Here is a 19790-nt window from a genome sequence, read left to right on the forward strand (position 1 = left end):
GCAATGGCTTCAGTCCTGATTCTCCCACTACCTCCGTACCTATTTCTTCAACAGGTGAATCCCCTCTATCCATTGAGCTGCCCGCCCCCTAGGACTCTTGCTCCTTTCATTTTGGAAACTGTTGGCTGCTGCACTCCCTTCACCCAGTGCCCCCTCCATGCGTGCAGCCAATATTGATCTTCTCATCAAACCCCCAGACAAAGGGATGGGCTGTTGCAATCTGCATTGACCATTTTATAGAGGCCAGGTTTCAGCTTTCTAACACCTCCTACCCCTCTTTGGACCATCACTTCCATCGCAGACATCTGAGCAGAATGAAGTCATTTGGCCTATTGAGTCTGCTCTGTCATTTCAATCATGGCTGATGTATATTTTTTTCTCTAAACCCCATTCTCTAGCCTTTTCCCTGTAACTTTTGACACCCCTTATGAATAAAGAACTTATTAACCTTGGCTTTAAATATATCAGATGACGGCCTCCACAGGAGTCTTTGGCCACGGATGCTGCAGATTCACCACCCTCTGGCTTCATATCATGTCTGTTCTGAGGGGCAAACAAAGTAACAAAGGGCAGCAGGGTTTCTGTGGCAGTTAGATCAGCAACCCTGGTTTGAATCTGGCGTTGCCTATGAGGAGCTTGTATTTGTGACGGTTATGTCCGGCTGCACTGGTTTCCTCCCACCCTTCAAAACACTTGGGGATTGTTGGTTAATTGGAGTATTTGGGGAGCATGGGTTGGTGGTCTGGAAGGGCCTGTTACTGTGCTGTATGTCTAAGTTTTTAAAAAAGTTCCCAATATTCCCATTTATATAGCATAAATATAAATTGTAATGGTCCTTGTGCATCGTACTTATTTATGGTAAATCAAATTCTAAGTTCAATTTTAATCGTAGAATGACTGCAAGTCTGATATATCGATGTGCTTTCAGCTCAAATGGGAGTTACAAAATTCTGGAATGAATTTGGATATCTGTCAACAAACTGGAATTCGTTGCCTTCAAATGCACTTCAATATAGAAGGAAACGTGCCATGGAGATTCAGGTTACAGTCCAGTGTGGCAAGTATCATTTATTTGCAGGGTGAAAAATCAAAATCATGAAGCGCGTTGAAGTATTATAGTTTGTTGCACACTTTTATCATTCCATAAGAGAATTGTGCTTTGTTCAGCTCGTCCTATGTACATCTGTGTTTGTATAAAAAGCACAGTCTTGGAGCAATTAACTTAATGTGTTGGCATCTACAATAATCGGGTTGTTATTAAACTAAACCAGCGGCAATGGTAATAACCACAGATAATGGTATTTTCAAAACAAATCATTTTTATTTTATTAAAAACATAACACTTCTTACTTAACCCCCTCTATGCACAAATATATATATGTGTGTGTGTGTGTGTGTGTGTGTGTGTGTGTGTGTGTGTGTGTGTTAAAATTCAGACCATTACATCAGTGGTTCTCAACCTTTTTCTTTCCACTCACATATCACTTTAAGTATTCCCTATACCATAGATGTTCTGTGATTAATAAGGAATTGCTTAAAGTGGTGTGTGAGTGGGAAAAAAAAAGTTTGAAAACTACTGTTATAATCTTGCCTCATTGACTCATTATGTGCACGGTTTCATAACTCCAGCGGAAATGGGCCAATGACAATTTTTCTCAAGCAAAATATTTCAGGAACAATTGGATCTAGAGCAGTGATTCTCAACCTTCCCTTCCCACTCACATACCACCTTAAGCAATCCCTTACCAATCACAGAGTACCGATGACATAGGGATTACTCAAAGAAAAATAAAAAGGTTGAGAACCACTGCATTACAGTTTAAGCTTGATTCTGAAGAGATGATTTTAAAGCTCAGTCTCAGGAAGCTTTTGTGTTGAAACTGCTGTTCAGTAGCAATTATGGACTAAGTGTGAGGCATCAGATTAATTTAAATTGCTGCTCAAAAGCAATAATGAAGTATTTTGAAACATCAAGTCATCAAACCTCTGTAAAACTCACAAATATCTTTTGTAGAGTTGTTTTCAGAGCAATGTTTCTTCATACGAACAATTTTCTCTCGCATGGAGATTTTGAAATCTGTGTTCCATAAATGAATCTGCCTTCTTTTCCAAAGAGACAGCGAAGTAGCTATTTTCTTCCACGATGATTTCACAAACTCAGACCAGGGTTAAACGAGGTGCCCATGTAGAAAAGGGCATGGTTGAAATGCCCTCTTTATCTTAAAGAGACAGTCAGAAGTAGTCTCCCTCCTTCAAAAGCCACTTGTTTTGTGCTCTCCTTTGACCTTTTATGGTTACTGTATTTCAATCCTGTGTTACTCACAGGATGGCCAAGCAACTGTTTCTATCCTGTGTTACCTACAGGATGGTCAGGTGACTTCTTGTTTCAAAATGCCTCTCGTTCATTAATATGTCTCTCCTAAATGTCCCATCACATGAAATGTGACATCATTTCTGTCTTTGAAGTTGATAATGCTTCTTCAAAAGTATGAATTGTGAGCCAGTGGACTCTAGCCTGTCTGTGAGCATAGCCAGTAGAATGGCAGTGCATGTGTTCCTGAGCAAGCACGTTGCTTTTAGTTCTCAATGGAGAGCAGTCATAAGCCTTTTATGCTGTTTTGAATTAGCAGTCTTTTTAAGCAAACAGGCTTCCATCAGAATAATGACTCAACAGACATTCCAACTTTCAAAATGGTGTCTCTGTGTCCAAACCCACAAATACGCACTTTACTAAGAAATATATATTTTATAACTAAAGATTTTAACTTTAAAGATTAATATTAGCACAAATCTGTCACAGGGTCTAATGCAGAGAAGATTGAATGGGTTGCCTTTTTGTGCATAATTTAGTAGGAGTTAAATGGAAGTGTGGGTTTAGGAGTTTGCCCTGCATAGTTGGCCAAAGTCCAGGGACTTTTTTTTTAATCTCACTGCACTTTGGACATATCTTTTCCACATGGGCTGCTTTGGATCCAGAAATCAGCTCAGTACTTCTTTGGGACGAGCGAAGGATTGACAACGAATGGTGACTTGGCCATTGTAATCCACTTTCCGGGATCAGAATCAGAATATATTATCATGAAATTTGTTGGTTTGTGCCAGAATGACAGTTGCAACAATTGCTATAAATTACACTTTTTAAAAAAATGTAATAAATTAGTGCAAAATAAGAGGAAAAAGGGAGGTAGTGTTCATTGTCCGTTTAGAAATCTGATAGCAGAGAGAAGCTGTTTTTGTAACATTAGGCATGTGTCGTGTGGTTCCTGTACCTCCTTCCTGATGGTAGCATGGCCTGGGTTTTGGAGGCTCTTGAGGATAGAGGCTGCATTCTGAAGACACCACCTCTTGTGGATGTCCTTAATGGAATGAAGACCAGTGCCCATGATGGTACTGGATGAGTTCACAACTCTCTGTAGCCTCTTCCTGTCTTGTGCATTGGCACCTCCATTCCAGTCAGTTATGCAACAAGTCAGAATGCTCTCTGTTACACTTGTAGAAATTTGCAAGAATCTGTTGGCATACTAAATCTCCTTAAAAACTAACTGTAGCTGCTGGCGAGCCTTCTTCACAATTGCATCGACTTGAAGGCTCCAGGATAGATCTTCAGAGATGTTGACACACAGGAATTTAAATTCTTTACCCTTTTCACTGCTGACCCCTTGATGATGACTGGCTTGTGATCTCATGATTTTTCCTTTCCTGATGTCCACAGTCAGTTCCTTAGCTTTGCTACCATGGAGTGTGTAATGGTAGCTGCTGCACTCCTGTTCGGAGGACACACTACTGCCAATCAAGGTCAAAGTCTCCCCCCAAGCCATCAAGGTGACCCTTGCAATTGCCCCACCTAAATCACCAGGTGCTGCAGTCCAGGCAGCCTGCCCAGACTCAGCCCTGACCTTCACCCAATTGGCCCAGGTGAATCACCTCAGCTGACCCCTGCTGAGCCCCTGCACTTGACTTTGAGCCATTGGCCACAGCAGCCAATGGGGCCAAGCCTGCCCTGAGTGATTGCCCCCCCCCCCCCCAGTACTGCCTGCAGAACTATAAAAGACCATGTGCCCCTTTGTTCTGCCTCTTTGGACTCCTCGTAAGTAGCACCTTTCACACTGGGTTGGGGGTGAGTCTCGAGGCCAGGTAGCAAGAGCTGTGTCCGTACCGGTCAAGGGGTGGGGGCACATAGTATCACCTTGATCCTAACTGTTGAAAGTATATGTTCATGTAATTTTTCCCAGTCTCTGTTGGTTTCTCCCTCGTTATCTGAAGAGCATATTTACCCCCTGCGTATTGTGTGCGCATGTGTAGAGGTTTGCCTAGCATATCGACCCTGTTGTCCCATTTGCACCCCTGAAATAAACGTGTGCTTTCTACCTCAACTTTGGACTGGTTCTTGACCTGTGGGTCCCACACGAATCCGAACAACAGAATGTAAGGTTGTTATTGTGATACCACTCAATTAGTTGATCTATCTCCCTCCTGAATGTTTCTTCATTGCAGTCTGTGATTCTGCCAACGACCAGGGTGTCATCGGCAAATTTGTACATGGCATTGGAATTGTGCCTGGCCACACAGTCGTGGGTGTGGAAAGTAGAGAAGTGGGCTAAGCTCGCAGCCTTGAGGTGCACCTCTGTTGATTGTCAGTGAGAAGGAGACCTTGTTTCCGATTCATAGTGACTGTGGTCTTCCGATGAGGAAGTCAAGGATCTAGTTGAAGAGGGAGATGGGTGCAGAAGCCCAGGTTTTGAAAATGACTGACCAGTACTGAGGTGTCAAAAGCTGAGCTGTAATTGCGTTAAAGTAGTCTGATGTGTGTGTTGCTGTTGTCAAGGTAATCTAAGGCTGAATGGAGAGCCAGTGAGATTGTATCTGCTATGCAGCAATTGTGGTGGTAAGAAAATTGCAGTGGCCCAGATCTTTACTTGGGTATGAGTTAATTCTGGCCATAACCAACCTCAAAGCATATCATCAGTCAATATGAGTGCTACTGGTCATAGCTCACTCTGCTCTTGGGCACTGGAATGAAGCAACTGCAGCAGTGAGATATTGAATATGTCCGTGAACACTCCAGCTAGTTGGTTGGCACAGATTTTCTGTACCCTGCCTGGTATTACGGCCTGACACATTGTGAAGTTCACCTTCTTGAAGGATGTTCTGTCATTGGCCTCAGAGATCAATATCACAGGGATCCTCGTTAGTACCATTGAATTCTCCTTTTCAAAGCAAGCAGAAAAGGTGTTCAGCTCATCGGGGAGTGAAGCATCAATGTGAACTTTTAAAAAAAAAACTTATTCTTTAGCTAATGATCTGTTTTATTTGAGTCAGATCTCTGTTTACGTTGGAGAACATTACCATCCAACTTGGATGTAAATGATAGAGTATTGCCTGACATATGGGTCTGCTCCATGAACCAAAATCTGCAACAGAATAGGTAGGTCGGGGTCATTTCATTAAAATTCTAGAATGATGATGTTAATGATGTTATTTGGGACATTGTTACGAGTGAACATTTGTATTTCAGCCTGAACAGGTAGCCACCAGAAATGGCTCCCTTCTTCCCACTCTCTGACTGCAGCCAATCTTCTATCCAAACTACTACCTGTCCCATAAAACCATGGGCCCCTATCTTATTTTGTAGCCTCGTGTGGGGCACTTTGTCAAAGGTCTTCTGAAAATCCAAGTAAACATTTCCATCTCTCCTTTTTCTCTCTTTCTATTGCTTCCTCAAAGAATTATAACAGATGTGTGATGCAGATTTTCCACGAAGGAAACCCTGCTGACTGTAGCCTATTTTATTTTGCACTTTCCAGTAATCCAAAATTAAAATACAAAAGTCTGCGGACATTGTAGTTGAAGTAAAATCATAAAGCTGGAGAAACTCAGCAGGTCGAACAGTTCTCCTTTAAATAGCAAAGATAAAGCTAGACATATAACCAATGTTTTGGGTTTGAGCCCTTCATCAAGGATCCTCATTCTTCAGAACGGACCCTAGAATCTTGTCAACCACTGAAGTCAGTGTGGTGCACTGTTAGACAGAACCAGACAGACACAAGGTAAAGACTGTACAACAGGCTTTAATCCACAAAGACTTCCACAGAGCCAGGCTGGCTGTCGCTGCAGTAACTCTGAGTGAGCTTCGGGAGGCCGGCGCAGGCTTATATCCCGGAGGGTGATTGACAGCCGGCCAGGTGTTGTCTCCTGTCCCCTTACACTCCTGCAGGTACAGAGGTTGCCCCCTGCAGTAGGCCGTTGGTGTACCACCATAGTCAGGCTCTCTCTCTCTCTCTCTCTCTCTCTCTCTCTCTCTCCCCCGCCCCCCCTCTCTACTAATGCATTCACAATCTCTTCAGCTCTCTTTCCAGTCCAGGAGACATCCACGTTCAGCTTCCCGAGCACTTCTCCTTAGTAATAGTAGCTACAATCTCTTTGCTAACTGGCTCTCTTGAATTTCTGGAGAGGACTTTTACTTAAGCACCATATTGATACAGCAGTAAATGAAATGCTTTGGATAAGAGACTGCAAATGTTGGAATTTGAGCAAAAAAGAAACTGCTGGAGGAACTCTGAGTCACAGAACTCGTATGTCGTCCAAATTTAAATTATCTCGCTTTTATGCAGATATTGATCCACTAGGTGAAAAGTGTAAAATTTCTGAAGTTTCACTGATCCATATGTTTTGGGAGTGCCCAAATTTAGAGAGATTCTGGAAAGAAATTTTCCAAACTTTTTCACCAATTTTTAAGATCAAATTACAGGGCAACTCCGATTATCTGAAATAGTCAGGACCAGGCCTATATTGAATAAATGTTTTTTTGGAGAACTAGTAATTTTTTTTTAAAACTGCCCCCTAGCAGCAGCAAATCATTTCTAACAGTGTTTAAACAACAAAGGAAGGCCACACTGCTGCCTGGAGCCCAAGGCCTGCGTGAATCCGATGACCCCAGTCAGTTCGGCTCCGAAAAAATTTTGGATAAATGAGGATTTTAGAGAATCTGATTTCAGATAATCAGAGTTGTTCTGTAGAACCATGTCCGTTAATTGCTTTGTCTATTTTTCCATGTGAGCCAGAGATACGTCTGTCTGCAGCTCAGGAGAAAGGTTGAGCCTTGACCACACTGATAGCCAGACGAGCAATTTTATTGAAATGGAAAGATGACCCTTTGCCTACCCATACACAATGGTTACACAGTGTAATGTCCTATTTAAGCTTGGAGAAAATTAGATAAAACATTAAAGATAGAAAGTTTCAATTTGCTAAGATATGGGGCCCATTCATAGATGACTATCAAGAACTTTGAATGTTATGGAGATTCTCTGCCCGATGCCTGGAGGCCACTATCCGATCCATAATTTCCTTCTTATTTCACAAAGGTAACCTTGATTAGAGGGAGGGAGTCGATTAGATTTACTTTTTAGTTTTTTTAACATCATAGATTAATTCAATAACTTGTTCCTCATGTGGATTAAGGAACTGTCCAATGTAGTTCCATCCATTTTGTTTTATACTTGTATGTATATGAGATGACTTGTGTTTTCCTTAAAATTTTGTATGCATTTGTATGTCAAACTCAATAAATATATTTACAGAGTAATTTGGAATTTGCAATGGGGTTGGTCATTCAACCATTCTCGTAGGGAAATGTAACCCAATCTAAAGTAATCTTCTGGATAGTATTGAAGCATGATTATTCAAGTGCATGTTCAAGCCTGTGGACACATACCACCAAATTCAAGGATGAAATCTTACCCATTGTTATCAGATTCATGAATAAACCTCACTAATAATATTTCCTTTGCTCAATTCTAATCTTTCTCTGTAACTGTGCACTATGTACTCTTTTTTTAAATTGCTCTACTATGTACAAGTTGACCAGCTTGATAGGAAGTAAAACGAACTCTCTGTTCCCCGGTGTGAGAATCTCTGCCTCATTGACCCTTTCAGGGAGTGAATTTACAGAATGTTTACAGCAAGGAAACAGGCCCTTTGGCCTGGTAAGTCTGACTCTGACGAGACAAAGGAGATGATACATATTAATAGCTCGGTCGTGGAGAGAGTAGAGAGCACCAAGTTCCTCAGTCCATTTAAGAAACGACCTTGCCTGGTTATACAACATCTCACCACTTGTCAGGAAGATGCAACTGCACTTTCTGAGAAGACAGAAGCGGGTAAGGCTACAGACCAACTTTCTACAGGAGCTCTATCGAGAGCATCTTGGCCGGCTGCATCACAGTGTGGTAACATCGCTGTAGCCTCAAGCATTGGATCGGAGGTCAATCCACAGGACCATAAAGAGCGGCAGGGAGGATCACTGGGGTCTCCCTCCCCTCTATTGACATGATCTATCGAGATCGTAGTCTAAAGTAACAAGATCTTTTGAGAATCCCTATCAGCCAATCACAGCATCTTCTACCTATCCTCATCAGGAGAGAGCTACAGGAGTATCAGAGCCAGACCCACCAGGCTGAGGACCAACTTCTTCCCATGGGCAGTGAAACTGTTGAACAGCTGACATACTGTCATACAAACCCTCCGAGACTTTATTGAACAATATTTACCTATTATGATATATTTATATAAGTACAGCATATGTATCCTCTCTCTCATGTCTATATGTCTGTGTGTTTTGCACCGAGGACCACAGAAGGCTGTTTCAGTAGGTTGAACTTGTACAATCAGATGATAATAAACTTGAACTCATTATTTCATGAGGCCAATTGTGAAAATGCCAATATTTGAATGCAACAGTGTAAACATTTAATAAAGTCCCTTGTACATTTCCTTCAGATGTGATATACCAGAACAACTGCCTCATATTCCATTAGGAACAATGAAAACGAGATCACTATTATCTACTGAAAAGCAGGCGCTATTGGAGAAATCAATACAAAGGCATTGGGAAAAAATGGCTTCCTTACCATTTCAGGCAAGTCTTTCTGCTAGATATTCCATGTTTTGAATATTTTCCTTGTATTTGTGTGTAGGGAAGGAAGGAATTTTGAACTTTTTTTTCATGCCTTATTTTTTTTGTTTGAAACTAGTAAGATATATGGGCATTAAAATGAATTGCATAGGCTCTGAACTGGAATGTGCAGTATATAATGTTATTGGAACCAGGCAATGTTGAGGCACAATCTTTGTCATTTTGCTTTCCAAGTCTAAGACTAATTGCAGGAATGCATGGACATAGATTGCATAATATGCCAGAGAAGATGGTTTCTCTCATAAACCCTTCCCAATTTATCTCCCAAAAACTTATCTATATATTCTGTCACAGTAGCAAAAAAGAATTAGGACCTTACTTAATCATGTATTGAAAAACAGCGGGGTCAATGAACAACAGAATGTTCTGCTTATTTTCTACCTTCACCTCCCAAAACATGATGTTGGAATCTAATTGTAGTATTCTTGTCGTGACAAAACCCACTGTGAAGTGTTTGGAATATTTTTATTGAAATAGTCTTTGACTTTTTAAAAAAAGTTTTTGTTTGGTAGCTGTAGAATTTTTCCAATTCTTGAGTACTGAATGTCTACATTTTCACATTGCCTTGGAAGTTTTATAAAGCATGTTAAAGTAAAACATAGGAAGTAGGAACAGGAGTAGGCCAAAAATGGCCCATCGAGCCTGCTCTTTTTTTAATTTTTTTATGCCGGGATCCCGCCCCCCCTCCCCTCACGCCAGGATCCCGCCTCTACCTGAGCCCTGGGACCTCCCCCCACCCACGCCGGGATCCCGCCTCTACCTGAGCCCCGGGACCCCCCCCTTACGCCGGGATCCCGCCTCTACCTGAGCCCCGGGACCTTCCCCCACCCACGCCGGGATCCCGCCTCTACCTGAGCCTTTTGTTTGTTTAATTTTCAGAAGACACTTCCAACTGAGCCTTTGATGCGTAGACTGCCATCTGATTTGAGCAATGAGTGTATTTCTAAGGTAATTTTAAATACATTAGCATTCTGATGGGATATTTCTGAAGTAACTTTAATAATATGATGGGTCCCTAATTCTGATGCTCAGAATCATTATCCATGAAAAACAAAAATGTGTTTTTTTGGAATAGACTATTATTTGATTCTTTAATGGTCAGTTTCACCATTTTCCATGTAGAAAAAACATTTATTGTTCCTTAGAACAGGCTGTAATGTGATTATTATAGGACATTGCTTTGTCAGAATCCAATCTGTTCTATTTATCTTCTCAGAAAAGACGACGATCAGCTTTTCAAGATGCATGTTGCACAAACTCAAATGCTTTAGAAAGGGTATGGTTCTTCAGCAACAAATGCTTGAAAACGTCATCTGGTTGTGAGAAAGCTTCAAGAGTCCATGGGAAATTCAGGCCTTCAGTCATGGGCTCAGAGAAACAATTCTCTTCTTTGGTGCATAGCGCAGAAGAAAGATCGATCGCAAGATCACTTTGGGTAAAGTACTCTGACCACTTATAGACGAACACAGTTTCTCTGGCACATTTGTAAACTTTAAAGAGGCATACAAAATGGTCTTGGCTGAAATTAAGATGCTTGAGAAGTTGTATTGTAATAAGTAATCTTAATATTGTTCATGTTGGGTTGGCAATTTAAACATCTTTCTGTAATCTTTAAAACGTTTTTTTTTTTGCCTTCAGAATTAAAATGCAAATATAGAGTTGTTGATCAGGTTAACATGATTCTACTGGTTAAAATGTTACATATCATGGAGTAGAATCAGAGTATGTTAACTGATTCAAATTTAAATTGTCAGCCTTTGTGACCTAACTTTGTGTTAGGTGCTGCACCATTCATTTTATAAAGCTGCGGATTTCTAAGATAGTCATGAAAACAAAGAATATATTCAAGTTTTTTTTAAAAAAACACTAGAATATTTAAAGGTATTCAGATTTGCCAAAAATATTGGCCAAGAGTTAACAAGGAAATATCATTACTTTACAAAAGTGTGAGCAGCGTCTACATTTGTAAATGCAGAAATTGAACGTTATTCTGCTCACATTGTGGCATGGTATTACTTCTTGCCAAGGAGATCCTTGCCATCAGAGATTTATCCCACGTGCTCTGGAAGTTCCCCCTGGGCAAGTATAAATTTATTTAATTTGCTGAAAAAGTAAATCTGGGTTGGTGTTTATTGATTCTTACTCAAGTTGAATTGTTATTCATCTATCTTAAGTTCATTTAAATTGCTATTTCTTGGCTTCTCAATGCAGAAATAATCACTTGCAAGTCCTTCAGATGGAAAAAGTTAACACAAACAGTATTAACGTTGACATTCCACAAAGAGAATTAGTCAAGGAGACAGCATATAAAATAATGGTAGAGTATTATTGTAGGACTTTGAAAGTATTTTCAAGATTGTGTTCTCTCTGTCTGCCTGTTTAACTATTCACAGGCCTAGTGGAGAAGATACAGTATTTGCTTAGAAGTTGATGTGTGCCTTTGATGCGCCTCCAATGCTCGCACTTTGTCACGGGGGAATCATGATCCCAAGATTGGTCTCTTTATTGTTCATGAAAAGCAGGACATAATGTCCCTGTCTGCCTACATTTACCACATCAATTACATTGGAATGCTAAATTTGAAATAAAAATAGAACATGTTGAAAATGCTTTATGCTGGCAGCTTAATCTGTCTGGAAAGAAAGAAACATAATTAATTGTCAGACAGCGGATGTCAGCAACATCTTTGTCTCCTATAGATGCTGAATAGATCAGCTGAGTTCCTCCAGCATTTCGGTATTTTTACTACAATCACAGCGTCTGCAGCCGAACATGTTCCTCTCAGAACAGTGGATGCCACCATTTTAATGTGAGGAAGCCTGTGGCTTCCTTACTTGCCTCTTGGAATCCCGCTGTAGCATTCTTTCTATGAGTAAACTTCCCCACATTCACACTGGTGAATTGACTCTCCTGTGGCAAGTCTGGCTTGGCACAGAATCTGAAACCACAGTGATTGTAGTTAGGACTACATATGTATTGTAGTGGGAATAAAATAAATATTTTGAGGTATTTTGGATTAGCTTAAAGTTTTGCTCCACTTTTCTTTTAAAGATTTAAAAAATTTAATTTCTAATTTAAAGAACTGTATCAGTTCAATGGATTTTGAATGTCTGAATATTAAGTAACGCTGGAAGGATTTACAGCTGATAGAACTGTGACAGGGCTTTGCCACCTATCAATGCTTTCAGAAAGATTTTGGGGCATGAAATCCAGTTTATAACGGGATATCTTGCCTCTATTCAGTTGAAACTTTTGGTCATCTTGCTGCAGTTTTCAGCTTTTTCTGAAACACAGTGAGTCCGACCCTGAGTTAGGAAGGACATGTCTGTTGATATCTGAGCATTCTCTAAAGTACTTTGAAGTAGAGTGGACTTTCAATCTTGAAGATGTATCTTTCTGTATGAGATACAGCAGTGAAAAAATTAACAACTCCACCATTTTTAAATGTAGAAAATTAGCTCTAAGATAATTGAAGACAACTAGATCAGGATGGGAACAATTGAGAGTGGCAGCAAGAAAAATTAATCTGATCTGCAGAAACATATTGGAGGTGAGAATCCATGGGACCAACTATAGTTTGTATTAGTTTTTGGCTCCCTTCCACCAACGGTCCTTTCGCAAATTCTGCTGGACTTCAGGGGCTCCTCTGCGGAGCCTCAGCCAATTCATAGATCCAATGAATTTCTTTGACTTCATAGATGTCTAGACCTAATTCATAAAGCTCCCTAATCCATTGAAGCAATTGCCCCTGGCAATTCCTTCCTCCCACCAATGCACCCACATCTTGGGAACCAACACCTTAGTATCCATATGTCCCAGGCTTCAGAAATTGTGATATTCTTGAAACACCCTGGTATCATCCTCTACATAACATGAAGGGCACCAGGAAGAAAGCAAATGCACAAGTTAGATGATTCGAACCATCCTGGATCTGCTTGTTCTAATACCAGGGATGGAAGGACTTGCATATGAAGAAAGGTTGGATAGACTAGGCTTATATTCTCTGGAATTTATAAAATCTTGAGGGGGGGATCTTATAGAAACATATAAAATTCTTTATTTCCTTTTAGACAGACTAGAAGCAGGTAGGTTGTTTCCAATGCTGGGAAAAACAAGAACCAGGGGTCACAGTTTATCGATAAGGGGGAAGATTTTTAGGACTGAGATGAGGAAAAATTTCTTCTCTCAGAGAGGGGTGGATCTGTGGAATTCTTTGTCACAGGAAGTATTTTAGGCCAGTTCCTTGTCAATATTTAAGAGTAAGTTAAATTTGGCCCTTGTGGCTAAGGGGATCGAGGGGTATGGGGAGAAGGCAGGAACTGGGTACTAATCAGCTGTGATCATATTGAATGGCAGGGTAGGTGTGAGGGGCCAAATGGTCCACTCCTCCACCTATTTTTCTATGTTTTTAACTACCCTGATCTAACTGGAGTTACCAAAATATTTACATTGTTTTTGTTTTTGCAGGTCCCAGTTAATGTTTGTGATACATCAGCGAACAGTAGGCACCTAACTTACTTATTATGCTGTGTTTGGTTCTTAACGCCACATTGCATTGTTTCCTGTTGGAAGTTTACTCAAATTGTCGAATATCGAGTTTCTTAAATTAGCAGAGGTTTTGAAAATGTCATGTTTCTGTTTAACTATTTCACAAAAATCAAACTGCATAAGGTCTCTGCAGTCAAACAGGATCTTTGGTTTCGGAATTGATGGTGATTCAAGTTGAGACTGTTTCAGCATGTATCTCAACCTGAAACATCATCAGTTCTTTACACACAGCTGAGTTTCCCTCTGGTAATCTGCTTGTTTGTGATTACTTCATCTATGTCACAATTGTTTTACATTGTATTAAGATAATTGGGTGTTCTAAATAGAATTTCAGGTATTGGCTGGTGTCAGAAGGCAAGATCCTGACTTGTTCTCAACTTGAGACCAATTCCTTCCAGGTGTAATTAATTATTATTAATGTATTCATTTACAGACAAATACATGGTACAAACATTAATAAAGGAAGAACCTAAGAATGAAGATATTGTTGAATCTGTATGTAAACCATGTATTCAATGGGAAGTAAAAGAAAATGTAATAGTTCGTTCTGACACTGTGAGGTGAGCTAAATTTTTTGTTTTTCTGTGAAATTGGGTGGAAATGGAGATGGATATAGTTTCATTATTTAATTGAACTTAAGATTTTCAGCAAAAGTTATTTAAGTGTGTGAATTTATTTCAAGACCAGGTTTGGATTTGGTACTTTCTGAATTCAAGGTTCTTGATGTAATGAATGAACGGATCATTCTTTCAGTCTGATCTCCCTTAATTTCATTCAATTATTTGTAACGTCGTTGTCAGTGGGAAAGATCACACGAAAAACTGAGACAAGTTTGTGTAACAAATTTATAATAGTTACACAGTGTTCAGTCAAACCGCAGCGTTTTGTAGATAACTGTACTCAGATTTCCGAATGGTAATTCACTCTCTGCTCCTTACAGCATTGTAGAACAAGTAGACCTTACAAAGCCCATTGTCAATCATGGAACAGTAGAAGGAATTGTAACCTGCTTTCGGTAGGCTTTCTGTTTGTCTTTCAAATTGCTGAAGTACAACCTTGTAACCTAAATGTAGGGATGTGACAGTTGTACGCCATGCATAGCATGAATGGCATGTATAAAATACTTCATTTCCAAGTATCAGTGGTTTATTCAACATTTCCTTCCCCCCACCCCAACCCAAGCATGGGAAAACACCTTGTACTGTGTTTGCATTTGGCTACTGAATGTCATTTTCTTTGAATGAAGAATTTACTTTTAAAGCATAGATGCAGCTTACAAAGTATTTTTGATTGTAATTAGGAACCTCTTGAGTCACTTCGTACCACCGAACTATTGCATACCAAAGGAGCAACTTAATCATTTGACAGCAGAAGAACTAGTTACCTTCCCCATGGTAAGTCTGCTTCAGCCATTTCGAGTAAAGTATTATGCTTTCTACAAACACGTGCATAATGTTAGATATTTGGCTTCTCCATCTTATTAAGTGCAGGCTGCACTTAAAGTAAATCTGGAACACAGTGAACTAGGAAATCAATCCACTGTAGTGGGTGAGCAGTGAAAGGAGCACAGCCACCACGCTGAGGGTCGTTAATGACTGTTTTATTTGAATTTGGCGCGTGCCCCTTTAAGGGCAGCGTTAGTTCAGTCACCACGTGCGTGATGTCGTCACAGTCGCTGCCCAGGGCGCATGCCACAAGGGAGGTTTGAGTGAGGGAGAAACCCCTGACGGCGCCATCTTCCCAGGGCTGCCCCGCCACGTGGCATTACAAGCGGGGCCAGTTCGCCCTGAGCGAGAGTGCCGCCATACCACGATAAATAGTTGACATTGAAGCTTGTCTGGGCCAAGGGAGGTTGCTTGTTTTACCCTTCGATTGATGTCCCTCCCATTCATTCTAAAATTGTAGCAGAGTTCAGTAGACGGGAAGTGACATAATGAAAGCAGTAGTCAAACTCCCTTTGAGCTTTTTGGAACTTCCCGCAGCCATTTTGTGTTGCATTGGGAATTAAATATTTCTAAATTGTTGGGGATCCAGAAAGAACCCCAGGTGGACTTCAATCCTTTTAATTGACCATCTATGTTCAAAGCCCCACTGAAAATCTAGGAAGCAAATCTCTGGATCCCTGGTCCTTCACAATTACAGAGTCATTTTGGCGCATGTGAAGGCACTACTGCCAAGTAGGTTTTTGTTGGCTTGTAGAGCTCGTCGAAAGAATCAAAGACTTGTTGATCCAAACCAAGGCTTTTATTAGCAAAAGACAGGAGCTCTTCACAGGTGGCCGACCAGTCCGGAATGATCCGACCTGGCTAGGGACACAACCCTTTAAAGCCCAGACAGTAGGCGTGGCTAAGCTCTCAGCCAATCGCTGTAAGCACAGTCTAGATACTGTAACTATATACACTGGTGATAGATCTGTACTATCACATGGCTATAATTTTATTACTAAACTAAATTAACAAGAGCAACTCTATCTGGTAAGTCTATTTGTCAAATTCTCTGTCAGATAAGGAGTGAACAGCCACATAAAATTAATTTGTCCAACTTTCTTACTTGCCTTTTTCATTCTCCATAACTCTGGTGAACCTAGCATCTCTCACGTACTATTGTTCATTCTCTATTTAGTTAGTCAGAGTCTGCATATATTTTTTTGTAGCACAACTACTTCATGCATTATGAGAAAAGTTTAAGAAAGCAGCTCCAATCATCAGCCGAAAGTGCGATCAGCAGGGCTCAGGGTTTGGAGGAGAAGATGCAGCAGGTGGAGAGGCGGCTACAAGAAACCAAAGAGAAACTGAAGTATTACGAAAGGGTCGTGGCCCAGTTGTTGAACAAGTTTCATACAGTATGTAAATCCTGGCACACTACTTCAAACAAATACAGTGGAACTCTGTCCAAAAAGTCAGATCACAAAAAAAGCAGGGTCGCGCTAAATCGGGGTTTCACTACAGTGTACTATACACACATCCATCGCGCACACACCATGGTGTGCACACCATCACACACCAACCCCCTCTGTCCCCGGCAGTATCCCCACCACCCTCCTCTGTTCCCAGCAGAAACCCCACCACCCCCTCTGTTCGTAGCAGCATTCACTGCCCCCATTCTCAGCAACACCGCCCCAATCCATGCAATGAATTCCCCACTCAGTTAAACATTTCTTCTAGACATCTGCTGCGCCACAGGGTGGCTATCCCTGGTACTGCATCTTTTAAAATGGTCTTGCTTAATGTCCCATTTCAAAGAATGGAACGTGGACGTTAAGGGGTCCAATGACTCATCGCGTTATATCCAAATTCGCATTAAATCGGGATTCCACTGTGATACAGTAAAATCCCCCTTATCTAGCACCTTTGGAGATTGGTAATGCCAGATAAGTGAACTTGCTGGTTGCTTGAGATTGTGTGTTGTGTTCATTAGCGAACTGACCGCTAAGGGGCAACTTTCATACTATTAACCTCGTTATTTTCCACTATTTCTTTTGCCAGTTGCTTTAATTCTGGATAACAGGGATTTTACTGTAACTTTATTCCTCCACTAATCCAATACTGTTGGACTAAATTTTAAATAGATATAAGAACAAAATTAAAAGCACTTTGGTTATTCTGTTCTTTTCATTTTATTTTCTCTGTGATGAGAAATTTTCAAAGGGAGAGTTAAACATCCAAATAAATCTGCTTGTGGATATTCTTATTTTGTGGGCTTTGAAGTGATATGATTTGGGAATAAAACTGGAATCACTGAAGAGTAATGTTCCTTAACAGAAAACATTTAGAAAACTCATGAATAATAGTGCGAGATTTTTTACTGCTAATCCATTGCACTTCCTTTCACCTTCGTTGGAAAAACCAAACACATATTGGGTTATGGTCTTGCGGAGAATCTGTGTCCAGTCTGCAACCTGAGTGTCCGGTTTAACTCGCCACCCTGTTCCAGCTCTGACTGTTTGTCTCAGGCCACCTGCCATTTTATGATAAGGCCTAATGTATTGCCATAACTTCGACATGCTCTGGGTATAGAAAGATGGCACGCTGAATCTGGAGTTGTATAGCACTTGAGGAAATGACATAATTTAAGAGATGAACATTATATATTTTGGAAGATATATTTTTACAAAATATGAGTGTTAATATTTAAATGCGATCTCCTTAAGGTCTTAGTAGACTATTAAAAAAATTTTAAGTCACAGGTACCCTGTTGAGGGTCTCTTGTCCCTTTCTCACTTTCTTTTTCTTTTGAGGGGGATAGAAGGGGGAGGGGGTGGAATACACTATCTTTTTCTTTTTAAACGCCACCTGTATTTAAATTGATTTGATTTTTTTAATTATGTGCTTTATTTGTATGGTTCGAAATTTACAGAAGCCAAACCCTCCACAGTGGAAATATTTAACACCAGGTTGGATAGGTTTTTACAAAGTGGGGGAATTGAGGGATATGGGGAAAAGGCAGGTGGGTGGAGATGAGCCCATCATCACATCAGCCATGATGTCATTGAATGGCAGAGCAGGCTCGATGGGCCAAATGGCCGACTCCTGCTCCCATCTCTTGTGTTTCTATGTTCTTCCCTAACCAATCAATTCTCACCCTTTCTCCCCCAGCCTTCTCTCCTTATTGAATAAACATGTTTTAGACAAAACATGTCTGTCCTCCACCCCCCCCGCCCTCTTTTAATTCAGGCGTCTGCCTGCTTTTTACTCATACCTTGAAGAAGGGCTCAGGTCCTGTATCTTTACTTCCTGTGAATGCTGTCAGACCTGCTGAGTTCCTCCAGCATTTCTGTGTTTTTACTACACTGATAACCTCGCCATTTCAGTTGCATGGCACAGGTTACTTAATGTTTTGATAAGTGCCTCCATTCCCCCATTACCCATCTCTTCCCTACGTCAGAACTTGCTGAAAACTAACCTTGCTTTATCTCTCACACAAATCTGACAAACATTTCTTATTCCCAGCATTTCATTCTTTAATTTCAGATTTCCAACATCTGCAGGTTTAACGTTTTTCATACCCATTTGCAGAAATGTATGTGTTGGGGATGGCTGCGATTTAATTTCTGCTCTAGTATTGGGTTCATTTAAAGGCAGTGCAGGAAAGAAACGTTGACATGGGCCATCGGACATGAGACCTAGAACCAGGCTTAGGCTTTTTTTTATGTCTGCTCCACTATTCATTGAGTTCATACTTGTTCTTCTGTTCAATTTTCCTTGATTCCCTTAATATCCAGGCATCTAATAATCCTGGTTTTGAATAAACTTAGGAACTGAGCTTCCATAGTGCTGTAGGGTAGATAAGATTCACCGATTCCTGTGTGAATTCTTAAATGACCAATCCTTTGTATTCTGCCAAAGGCTGACCCATTCACATAATCGCAGACTCTGGTCCCAGTCGTTCACAACCATCACTCCCACTCCATTTTACACTCCCACTCCATTTTACTGTGGAATATACTCATCCATCATTTGAGTACCTATGAATTCTGACCTCTCTAGCATGTTGTCATCTGGTGAAGTTTGCCTGAAAGAAATTAGCTGGGATATCTGGACAGTCCATTTTTCAAACATTTAATGTTTATTAATGATTGATTCATATTTATCAGTGTCAAAATAATTGAAAACTTGCTTGTAACTAACATTCTCCATTTTTCATCAGGCCACCTTCTGATAACTGACTATAGACAAGTTAGTTTTCAATGAGGACGCAGTCTTCGGACGTACGGTGTACGGGAATCAAAACCACCGGAGATTTACAGAAGGGTTCTGAGGCATCAAAGGCAAATAATTTTGGGTTAGATTTGTTTTGTTTTGGAAGAAAATAAATCCTTTAATGTGATAGTCAACAACCTTTTCTTCTAGTCTGCCAGAGAACTATAAAAAGAATGAATATTCTAGGTGGGTATTTTGTAAGGTTATTTTTCATTGTTTGAATATTGCATTGTTAGAATATTTTAAATGTTTATTTTTTCTTGCAAAAAATGACTTGACCTAGAATTCAAATGACAATGTTGAATGTCTTTTAGTGAACAATTACAGGTACCTGTAACTTTAGTAACCATGAATACTTGCAACTTTTAAGTGAATCCTCAAGTATTCTGAATATGGCTTTCATCTTACTTTTTATGGTTGTAGATAATTGGCAGAATTGCAAGTTGAGTTCATTGCAATTGAATTTTCTGTTTTAAAAAAAATTTAAAACATTGTCGAACAGAAGTGTCAGTATTCAAACTGTCTATTTCAAAGTTGAATGATCAAAATAAAGGTTCTATTTTACCAGT

At 40.3% G+C, this 19790-nt stretch overlaps 1 protein-coding gene across 7 annotated transcripts in view; it reads left to right on the forward strand.

Moving 5' to 3' along the window:
• LOC138738418 (ATPase MORC2A-like) overlaps positions 1-19790 on the forward strand; it is a 49084-nt gene extending 29294 nt beyond the window's left edge. For 5 of the 7 annotated variants that reach the window (XM_069888569.1, XM_069888570.1, XM_069888572.1 and 2 more), the window contains 11 exons: positions 929-1057; positions 5320-5425; positions 8779-8917; positions 9854-9922; positions 10191-10409; positions 13442-13475; positions 13956-14082; positions 14463-14537; positions 14823-14916; positions 16176-16364; positions 19169-19790. In XM_069888569.1, the coding sequence (XP_069744670.1) occupies positions 929-1057; positions 5320-5425; positions 8779-8917; positions 9854-9922; positions 10191-10409; positions 13442-13475; positions 13956-14082; positions 14463-14537; positions 14823-14916; positions 16176-16364; positions 19169-19180 (1193 nt within the window). In that variant the 3' untranslated portion in view covers positions 19181-19790. Of the gene's footprint in view, positions 1-928; positions 1058-5319; positions 5426-8778; positions 8918-9853; positions 9923-10190; positions 10410-10949; positions 11179-13441; positions 13476-13955; positions 14083-14462; positions 14538-14822; positions 14917-16175; positions 16365-19168 lie in introns of those variants that run through there. The other 2 variants (XM_069888575.1, XM_069888574.1) reach the window with 2 other exon arrangements.

The sequence above is a fragment of the Narcine bancroftii genome, chromosome 7, assembly GCF_036971445.1.
Source record: "Narcine bancroftii isolate sNarBan1 chromosome 7, sNarBan1.hap1, whole genome shotgun sequence".
Taxonomy (NCBI): Eukaryota; Metazoa; Chordata; class Chondrichthyes; order Torpediniformes; family Narcinidae; genus Narcine; species Narcine bancroftii.